The 10,934-nt window shown below is 39.4% G+C and overlaps 1 protein-coding gene across 2 annotated transcripts; it reads right to left on the bottom strand.

Moving 5' to 3' along the window:
• Positions 1–772: 772 nt before the first annotated feature.
• Positions 773–10,223, bottom strand: ODC1 (ornithine decarboxylase 1). 2 transcript variants are annotated; one of them, XM_081342773.1, is made up of 11 exons: positions 9,964–10,223; positions 6,252–6,399; positions 5,965–6,138; positions 5,710–5,882; positions 5,301–5,435; positions 5,127–5,208; positions 4,773–4,856; positions 3,839–4,001; positions 2,584–2,696; positions 1,749–1,963; positions 773–1,251 (listed from the first exon to the last, which is right to left on the bottom strand). In XM_081342773.1, the coding sequence occupies exons 2-11, from the start codon at positions 6,351–6,353 to the stop codon at positions 1,110–1,112; spliced, it is 1,383 nt and encodes a 460-aa protein (XP_081198899.1). In that variant the 5' UTR covers positions 6,354–6,399; positions 9,964–10,223; the 3' UTR covers positions 773–1,109. The 2 variants fall into 2 exon arrangements, with proteins under 2 accessions (XP_081198899.1, XP_081198898.1); XM_081342772.1 differs by having other exon boundaries at positions 9,969–10,223.
• Positions 10,224–10,934: the final 711 nt, after the last annotated feature.

Genomic DNA, 10,934 nt, shown 5'->3' with positions numbered 1-10,934 from the left:
ATATCCCCCTGCAAAAGAAAGCAATAAAACTCCGCTTTCTCTCTCTCTTTCCCTCTATTTCAGAGGAAAAGAATTACCGTACATAAAACCCCAAACTCCTCTTCCGCTTCACCTGGTCTCTCCCAGGCAACACCAACCACCCCTTCCTCCCTTTCTCCTCTCCCCTTTTCTTTCCTTCTGCCCAATCCACACCCACCGCACCCAAGCCGGTCCGAGCTTCCTATTTCCCTCTCTCCGGCCAGGCTCCCGCAAAGCCTTTCAGCCAGCCCTGCTACGTACACATGGTTCTAAAACACTGAAAAATAAGATTATAAAGTTGAGTAACAAAGTTGTGATATTTGGTAGTGGTTACATCAGTGAAATGTGTATGGAATGAGTAACCATGGATAATTTCAATACTGAGAGGCTAAAGCATATATTAAATGTGAAGAAATATAATCACAAAACCTATAGTGAAGATAAAATATCCATCAACTGTTTCTATATAGGGATTACTTAGAAAAGCTACTATGCTTAATGAAATGGATTCCTAAGCAATGTAAACAGGAATGTACAAATCATTCTGGGTTTGTTTTGCTAAGATGATCCTTAAGGCATATATCCCATACTGTTAAAAGTGCAGCCCCTGAAAAGATGCTGATTTGTGTGTACTGTAGTTTTCAGCTTAAACTTTACAGTCAGTATGCAGTACTTTCTATATAAATCCAAAGGCGTGACAACTGAGAATCTTAACATCTACTCAGTCTAGTTCACAAACAAAAAAGAACTGCTGTTCTATTATTTTAATAGACTTTATTGAAAAACAATCAGGTCACAATAATATATGCAGACCATTCTGCCAAATATACAAGCTACAAATGCTTGCTTGACAGTCAAAGTTCAGTTTTAGTAGCATACTTGAGAAATGAATAGAAATCCATATAAAACAATATTCAGTTTCCATAGGAACACACAGATAAATGTGACCTCCCCTTCTACTTATCTATCTTGTTACATTTACACATACCCTAAGCTTTCCAAACATTTAAAAATTCTAGGAAGAATTAAGTTAATGGTCCCCAAAGTCCTATAAAAATTCATCCCTAAACTTGCACATTAGCTAACAGTATCTATACGTTAATGCTTGCTGAAGTACAAGCTGCCGGATGGTGTTCAATTCCACTTTCCCAGGCACAAGAGAGTGGCAAAGGGACATCCTGGTCCCCTACTTCTGCTTGAAAACCTTGCTTCTTTATCCGTTCCATTAACTGCCTAACATAGGAGGGAAAGGAAGAAAAACAAAGAGTTCAGCACAAATCTAAAAAGGATTAAGATATAATAATTTCTAAATATACCAACTAACTCTCAACAACTATTTAAAGAATGAAAAGGTGACACAGATGCCTATTTTGGTGACATCATTCCAGCTGCCCTACAAAAACTGAGCAGTGGATCTTGAGTTAAATATTGCTCTGCCCGTGTCATTCAGCTCTTCCAAGTCATCAGATTCCCTTCAGTTGCAAGCTTTATTTTGTAAATCCTTGGGTTTTTAAATATGTGTGTGTGTATGTCTTATAAAATTTTGCTACAGAGGGAGGAAGCCTGGTGAGAAATCAGCTCTGAACAAGGGCACTATACCTTGTAGAAAACCCAAACTCTTTCCTCTTCACCAATTTTTCAAATCACGTTTATTCACATTCAAATAAAATTAAAGGGACTCTCATTGCACTTTCTAGAGAATGAAAAACATAAACGGCAGGAGTACTAACCATGCTGTCCTTGACATTACATAGTGTATTGTTGGCCTTTGAAATCCATTGAAGGTAGAAGCAGCTGCCACAGTATAGGCTCCCATGTTTTCAAACAACATCCAATCCCCAACCTGAAGTTCTGGTAGGCCACAACGCTCAACAATACGATCAAGACCATCACAAGTTGGTCCCCATATACTACAAGAGTAGACTCTCTCATCCAACTTAGATTTCTGGGGGGGGGGAATTAAAACACATCATCAATTTGCATAAAGATCAATGCAAGATAATATATTGAAAATGTACTTTGTTAAAGGTACAGAAAATCAAGGAATAATCAAATCAAAGAGAATTTATATTCAACTAGAAAGTAGTATCTTTGCAGACTTGCTCAGAAAACATTTTCTAGTCCTCATGGCAGATAAAAAGATGGACGTTAACGTCAATAATCAAGAAATGCCGCAGAACAGCCAGGCTCTCTTCTCAAGCTGTCCCGAGACGTCACGAGTTTGACATGTCTGTTCTACAGCATTGTTGAGTTCTCTGGTAATTATGCCAAGGGATAAAAGCCCTGAGGGAAGAAAGTAAGTCCGCTATGACTTTCCTCCTCCCAAGACAAAACATAAATAAAACTGCTTAGTGTGGATTTTGAACTTTGCTCTTCTTCCACTGCATCGTGCTAAAATAAGAAATGTATACAGTAATTATAGTACTCCTGAGTGATTTCTCATTTCCTTTTCCTGGAAAGGGGATACATTACTGTACAGAATCTGGAGTTACTAAGTTGTCTGTCAACACCTGTTACCTAAAGCTATATTCCTATAGACAAGTTATATAAACATGCATTCTGTACCTTTTGCAAAACTGGCTTAACATGTGCATGATCATACAAGATGCAATTAAATGATCCATATACTCCATCATTAACATAATACATAAGAGTTTTGTCATTCAATTCTTCTTCATCTATTTGGAGAAAAAAAATGAACACTTTTATTACAGGTAGAAATTCCAATTCTGAACTTTCTGCCATATTTTCATTTATTAAAAAAAAAGCAAGCATGGTACTAAATCAGTATTGTTAGCCTTTGCATTCAGGTAGAACTTGAATTACGACCACAACTGAACTAAGAATTTCTGTTGCTAAGCAAGAGAGTTAAGTGAATTTTGCCCCACTTTACAACCTTTCTTGCCATGGTTGTTAAGTGAATCTGATTTCCCCAGTGACTTTGCTTGTCAGAAGGTCCCAAAAGGTGATCACAGGATCTGGGGACACCGCAACCATCATAAATATGTACTGTTTGCCAAGCATCTGAATTTTGATCACATGATCATGGAGATGGTGTAAGGATCATACGGGTGAAAAACCATTAAGTCACTTTTTTCAGTCCCATCGTTAACTTCAAATGGTCACTGAATGAACTGCTGTTAAGTCGAGGATTGCCTGAACCTTTTCACGTATGCAGTTTCACCATTCACACAGACAAAAAGATGGTAGACCCGTATTAAGGACAACTGCAAAATACAATTATTAAAAACGTGTGTGTCGAAAAACAAATTAGGCCAACCATCCCTCTACTTATTTTAAATACTAAAAGAGGTAGATAGGAAAAATGGATAGGCCATTTCTTGGTTCACTCTGCATTTTTTTAACCAGTAACAAGAGGCCTTTATAGGGAAAGGAGGACAGCAATACCAACATTTTCATACAGTAATGGGGGGGGGAAATCCTAAATAATAGCAAAAGGAAGGTTTTTTAAGTGTGAAGGTTAACATATTCTCATTAATGTGAATTCCACAGCAAATATAATTCAACTGCTTTCATATTACAAACTAGAAATTGTGAAACATAAAGAGAACTCTGGGCTGGGCTTTAAATGACAACTGTACCCTATTGTCTTCCTGATTCTAATGTAGCAAAGAGAGAATATTAATAGCCGGTCATTAATACAACTGATTGCTTTTCTCTCCTCTCGGCTCCCCAGTTTTGGTGAAGTTTTTATTTCTTTATGCCTTCTTGGCTATAAAATTTCTAATTTTAGAATTAGAAATTGTAACTGGAACTTATTTTTCCAGTTATAAAAAAATTCTACATTATTATTACATACCATCAGATCCAGTCTGTTCCTTTATTACAATCTTCTTCGCAATTATGTTAACAGCTAGTGTAAAAGCTGATGCAACATAGTATCTGCCGGGTTCAGCAATAATTTTCACCCCAGAATCAGGAGGAAAATACTTGTCCAAAGCTGGATTAATTACATTCGTTATCTTAAAAGTGAATCAGAGAAAAACAAAAATTAGAAGCAGTTTTTATGTAAATAAGATGTTTTTTCTGTAGTTTTACATTTTAGCTAGCTTTCTCCACTCAACTTTTACTCCAAGAGATTGCAAAAGAATATAAATGACAGGATATATGAAAAAACAAATTTGGCACTTAGATGTTAAATTAAATGTTATACTCTTTTTTAGGGAAAAGTACACTAATGCATGTTTAGAACAGAGGTTGAAACAATAATAGTTTGCACATCAATTTGATCATGACTTTTAACGTTTTCTCATATACAGTAAATTTCCGGATTCAACTAGTTTTGTAATATATTTTTGTGCATGTTTCAGCTATACATGTTCTTTCATGTTAGATTGGTCAGATAAAATTAGATGGGAAAAATGATTTTATCATCCTAATTCCTCAGATACATTAAAAGTCAGAGTTCCATTCTAGTACATTAAAATATCTAATTTAATCTATCCAATTCAAGCTTTCAGTTTGATATTTAGTAACAAAATGTTCCTGGGAACACTTTTTCAAGCTATAATACTGCTTTAAAATACAGGAATTCAAGATCATACAATAAAAATCCAGTGTTTGATTTTATCATAAAACAACTTGTTTTAATTTTAAAGATATACTGTTAACACTGGATATGCTTGAAAAGAAAACCAGAATCAAGATGGCAATGGAACAGAATTGTGAAAGTTTCTGTGTGAATCAAAAGTAATAACTATGTGTGCATGTTATGTGGTTTAAAACAGTCATACCTCTTCAAACTTGAGTTTTACATCTTCAGAGCCAGGAAAGCCACCACCAATATCAAGCAAATACATGTTGAAACCAAGTTCAGCCTAAAATGCAGAAGTATTAATTTAATAATGTTCCTAAAGCACCAATTTTACTACCTTTTACTACCATAAACACCAAAAGGACTTGTTAACTAAGCAATTATAAAAAGTTGTTTTAAACAAGATATTTAACTAATTCAAGATATCAGTCTAATTGATTCATAAAGAATATTAATTATATTTTAATACTTTGCATTCAACAATGAAGTAGAAACTTCCCAAGAATCTTATTAATGCTCAAATAAATTAGACAAGTGCTTAGATTGTACTTACCCCCATATCGAAAACGCAACGTGCATCAGAAATGGCTTGCACAAAAGACTCAGGATCCGTACATCCACTTCCAACATGGAAACTTGGAGGCAAAATTGGGTAGAGTTTAGCCATTTTTAAAAAAAAGCTAACGGAAAGAAATAGGTGCGTTTTTTCCAATTTTTTTTTACTTACCTGACTCCAATAATATGTAAGTCAAGCTCTTTTGCTCGCTCAAGCAACAACCTGCTATTTTTTAGTGTGGCTCCAAATTTAACACTCAGGCGACAAACTGCTTTTGAGTCATCTGTTGCAATTCGTAGGACCAGCCTAAATAATAGTTTAAAATTAATAAAAACTCTTAAAAATTTAAGCATATGCATTTGTATGTTTTAAAGAAAAAAAAATCTCTCAAGCATTTTAAGGAAAATAGCAAATCCTTTTTGCCAAACAAGTTGCACCTGTCTTTTTCTCTAAAAAAAATGAGCAAAACATTATTCCGCTCCAATTAACAAACTAGTAATTTTATCTGTTTTTTTATCTGTTTTTTAGTTACCTATAAAGACCAATGACAGAAAACCATTTGCTTGCAAAGATATCTTACTTGGCTTTGGGGTGGGCTCTTGTAATTTTCATCAACTCAACTTCGCTATCAAAAGTCATCATCTGTACACCGTTATTTGCAGCATGCTTAATTTGTGAGACCTGCTTGCATGGATTTGCATATATTATACGTTCTGGGGACACTCCAGCACTTTGGACCAGTTGTATTTCAGTCTAGAAGAGAATAATTAATTTCATATGCACACACATAAAACCTCAAATTCAATAAACCAACGATTTAAAGTTAGCCACTTACTTTACTGGCACAATCAAACCCTGCCCCAAGACTAGCCAGAGTCTTCACTATAGCAATGCTGTCGTTGCATTTGACAGCGTAGAATGGAAAAACTCTAGGAAGGGCTTTGTACCAACGCAAGTGTTTTTTCAGCACATCTCCAAGGTCGGCAACGTAAAAAGCATCTTTATCATCCTAAGGACAAAGACAAGATTCATAATCAAACATACAATTGCCAACTGTTGAACATTATGAATAGTTCCAGGCATTATTTTTTTAAAAAAATGTTAATTAACTAATATACTTACTGAAGAAGAAACTTCATTTATTTTTTGGTCTACAATATCCTTTGCAGTAAAGCCTTCATCAAGGAAACTAAAGTTGAATTCTTCACCACTAAAGCTGTTCATCTTGTTCAATATTCAATTACACCAAATTGATTTTTAATGGAACAAACTGTAAACAAAAAAAAATTTCTTTTTTAATTCATCATCTGAGTCAAGTCAAATGAAATAAGAACTACAGGAACTTGATGATACGTTCTTTATAGTGCAGTTTGACCAGAATAATTAGATGTAAAAATAGAATGCAAGTCAGTCTATTTGTGCTCATTACTCTGAAACAGCATGTGTATATAGTCTGATAAGCACTAAGGGGAAAGTCTTGGTACAATTACTTCTAGTAACATATCAAATTATCAACACAAAATACAATATGCAACAGCCAAAAACAAAATCATAACATGGAATTAAAGTGACCAGTTCTGTCAACTAGCTGCTTCATGAAATCCTGAAACTGTTACAAATGCCTAGTTTTTGATACCTTCAAGCCCCTTAATAGGATTACAAAAGTACAGACATCATTGGCATATAAATCACAATCACAAGTTACAAAATACTACTGAACTTTATATAATTAAAAAAATAAGGCAACTGGGAGAATGTGGATTTATTTATATCAGTGGTGGCTATAGGTGGAATGTGATAGTAGTCTACAAGCTATCTCCATACTTGGAGCCAAATGAGTGCAACCTACTCAGAGTATAGATATGTTCTGAACAGAACTGTCTTATAAAACTACTTGCCAAATGCAGAATTCTTGAAATCTCAAAAGCTTACTGAGAAAGTGTAAAAAAAAATTCAAAATGTATTTTTGCTGCCTTCTTTGCGCCAAACTAAAGCAGCTAAAATGTTTAAATGCACAGTAATTTTCCAACACTTATATTTTGAAACTGTTTCTTGGCAATCAACAAGAATATTTTTTTAAAAAAACAAGTCATGTTATCAAAAAAAGTAAGGAAAGCAAAATTCCTGAATACATCTTTACTGACTGTACTAAACGTTGTTTTATTACATCTCTACATAAGTTATAATACCTCTCCCTTAAATTCTACAAGGCTGCAATCCATTATGCAAGTGCACCATTATGGGTTTAAAATTCATACTGTAACAGTCAAATTCCCACAACAAACCCAGAATATACCTCTTGAAAAGCAAATACAGCTGAGCTTTCACCACAGTACATTAACAAGAATGCAAGAACATATGCTACTCTAGTTATTGTAATCATATTCCTCTTGTAATCCTAAGGTACCTTTATGTCCCAAAATTCCTTTTTTGGTGCCAAATAGTATCTTATATTTATGTGTGATTTTTTTTTCCTTGGCACTGTCCTGCAGGTGCAGGGGTCTACTTTTTTTTCACACCAACTGAGCATTGGGCCATCGGTTGCAATAGGAACTAACCAACTTATCACCAGAGCCTCATGTAGTGGGGCTGAAACTGGCCCAAAGTTACCCAGTCAGCTCACATTCCTCAAATGGGACTGGAACTCGCATCGCCTGATGAATTGTCCCCCAAATCACCCAGCTGGTCTCCTGGTTTCCAAGGTCTCCTGGTTTCTATGCCCCGCGCTAGATCAAACGGTCTCTCATTGATAACTCAGAAGCTCTAAATGAAAGCACCTCTTATTGATTCAAGTTGATTCACTGTTGATTCAAGTATGTCATTATTTTCCAGGAGTAAATATCCTTGCAAGGCTGCATTGCGATTAACCAACCTCATTTTACATTAGAAATACACCCAGGGCTTTTTTTCCTCATAGAACGTTCCGGCACCTTTTTTTGGATGGAACCTTGTAGGGTAGGCAAGGCAGGTTGTATGACACGTGCCGGCACCTTTTTCTTTTACAAAAAAAGCACTTGGAAATACCTCATCGGTTACATCAAGTAAACTCAAGAGCGGCAGGAAAAACTAGGCCAGCCCCCTCTCTGCCTTAGGGCCACGTCTGCCTTTTCAACCAAGCAGAGCTCCAGAGCCTCAGGATGACCAAGCATTCCCCCCCCACACTCCACCCCAGCTTCTCAAAACTGACATTACGTGGCACAGCACAGCTCTCCAAAGGGGGAGGATGGATAAGGAGGTCAAGAACCTACGGTTGCAATATGCATTTATTTGTGTGTGTGTGTGATACTACGGTTGCAATATGCATTTGTGTGTGTGTGTGATACTACGGTTGCAATATGCATTTGTGTGTGTGTGTAATACTACGGTTGCAATATGCATTTGTGTGTGTGTGTGTGTGTGTGTGTGTGTGTAATACTACGGTTGCAATATGCATTTATTTGTGTGTGTGTGTGTGATACTACGGTTGCAATATGCATTTGTGTGTGTGTGTAATACTACGGTTGCAATATGCATTTGTGTGTGTGTGTGTGTGTGATACTACGGTTGCAATATGCATTTGTGTGTGTGTGTAATACTACGGTTGCAATATGCATTTGTGTGTGTGTGTAATACTACGGTTGCAATATGCATTTGTGTGTGTGTGTGTGTGTGTGTGTAATACTACGGTTGCAATATGCATTTGTGTGTGTGTGTGTGTGTGTGTGTGTGTGTTTTAGGACAACGCTTAATAAAATAAAAGTAAAATCGACAGGCTTAAGGCAACAAGGCTGGCGGGTCCGACAGCCGCTTCTAAGCGGCTTCTGAAGTCCCTTGCGGAAGGCAGAAAAGCAAGGGAACACAACAGCAGCAATTTTCATTTTCTTCTTCAGATCTCCCCCCCCCCTTTAAAAACCAACAGCTATGCAGGCCACCAGCCACTCTGGTGAAGTTTCTCGTTTGGTTGTTTTTTCTTTCCTCCCTCCCTCCGCACCGTTTCAACACTTTCCCAACGCCGCTTATGTATCACGCTGCATCGAAGCCGCAAAAAGAAAGCCAAACCGCCGCAGTCTGTTTCATTCTCAACTTCTCCTCCCCGGCCCTCCAAACTCTATAGAGGGGGGAAATGGGGCTGGGGGGTGTCACAGCACCAGTCCCCCCCCCAGCCCGACATATTTCCCCGAAACTTCGTCTCTTTCCCTCACCCACCCACCCCCTCCCCTCCCCTCCCGTGGTCGTAACCGCTAAACCTCCGCAAAGGGGCAAAGGGCCTGGCCGCGGAAGGGAAAGGCGGCGTTATATTACAAATAGAGAGAGCGGTCAAAATTTCAGGGGTCCTCAAACTTGGCCACTTTAAGACTTGTGGACTTCAACTCCCAGAATTCCCCAGCCAGCGTAGCTGGCTGGGGAATTCTGGGAGTTGAAGTCCACAAGTCTTAAAGTGGCCAAGTTTGAGGACCCCCTGGGTCAAATTAAAGCAGCGAGGGGGAAAAAAAAAACACAAAATGGCTTGGGAACCGGCCCTGGTTATTTTTATTTTATTTTATTTTTATCATTGGACGCCGAAATGAATCTGCCCGGGAAGTAATTTAGGGGAGCGTTTTCAGGGCAGGAATCGGGGATTCATTCAAGGGACCCCGTAGCTGCGAAGCTCCCCCCCCCTCCCCGCGTCCAAACGACCATTTCGACGGGTGCCGCGAGATGGCTCTGAATTTCCCCACCCGGATCGATCCTTTTTTTCACCCCGTCCCCCACCAGCCAGCCAGCCCGGCCTGGGCTTTTTGCCTTCCGCCACCCCCCATCCACGTGGCCGGCCCGCCGCCCGGCCTCTCCGCCCGGCCTCTTCCCCTCACCTCACCTCACCTCAGGCGACGGCGGTCCCTTTTCAGCGGCGGCGGCAGCAGCAGCAGCAGCCTGTTTTATCCCGCGCGGCAGCTGGCGGAGGCCAAGCGGGCGAGTCTATACCCCTCACGCCTCGCGGCCTGGTGGTCCCTGAATAAAACCGGCGAGAAAGAGCCCGCCCCCGCCGCCGCCGCCGCCGGTGCTGCTGCTGCTGCTGCCGCGCAGGTGAGCGGCTACTGCCGCCGAGAAACCTCCCGACGTCCGCGCTTGACAAAGCCCGACGCGCGCCGCAGAGCCTCTATTTATAGGCCCCAGCCTGGTTACTATGACAACGCACCAGCTCAAACCAGCCCCGATCGGCTGCGACCGGGCCGCCGCGTTCGCCAACTGCTATTATGACGTCGGGCAGAGGTGGCGAATGTGGCGTGTGGCCGAAAGGAGATTCTATATATATATATATGTATATATATACACACTCATACTCACACACTCGCACACTCACACACCCATACACACACACACACACACACACACACACACACCCATACACACGCGCGCACACGTTTCGTACCTTCCCCACCCACCCCCACATACACACCCATATTTTTTTTTTATTTTTTTACCCAGAGACATTGCATAGAAGGGAAGAAAGTGAGCTTCCGGCCCAGATTAAAATTTTCACACGTGCGGCATTAGTGACAGGAGGTTACCATGTAAAGGTTATAAAACTCGGGAAAGGCAGTAGAGCTTCTGGTTGTTTCTTTTTATTGACACAATAGTATCTTGTCTTTTCTTCAGTATCTTGTCTTTTCTTTCCCAGATTGTTGGGGGCAATAAGCTGACTTTGTAATAATGCCGCTGGGGGGGGGGGGGCGAAAGCCCTAAATAAGCAGGCATATACATAGAATGAAGGCTATTGCTAAGCACATTGGTTTGTGCTTAAAATTGTAAGCCGCCCTGAGTCTTCGGAGAAGGGCGGGATATAAA

This window comes from Vipera berus, assembly GCF_964194415.1.
Source record: "Vipera berus genome assembly, chromosome: 1".
Lineage (NCBI taxonomy): Eukaryota > Metazoa > Chordata > Lepidosauria > Squamata > Viperidae > Vipera > Vipera berus.
Note: the sequence above shows the minus strand (reverse complement) of the source record. Positions and strands in the feature narration are given on the sequence as shown.

Excerpts from the sequence above, each read along its gene's own strand:
- ODC1 (XM_081342773.1), bottom strand. The coding sequence starts at position 6,353 with ATGAACAGCTTTAGTGGTGAAGAATTCAACTTTAGTTTCCTTGATGAA. Across the intron at positions 5,436-5,709 it reads AGAGCCCACCCCAAAGCCAA|GCTGGTCCTACGAATTGCAA; the intron begins GTAAGATATCTT and ends ACTATTATTTAG. Across the intron at positions 5,209-5,300 it reads TTACATATTATTGGAGTCAG|TTTCCATGTTGGAAGTGGAT; the intron begins GTAAGTAAAAAA and ends TTTGCCTCCAAG.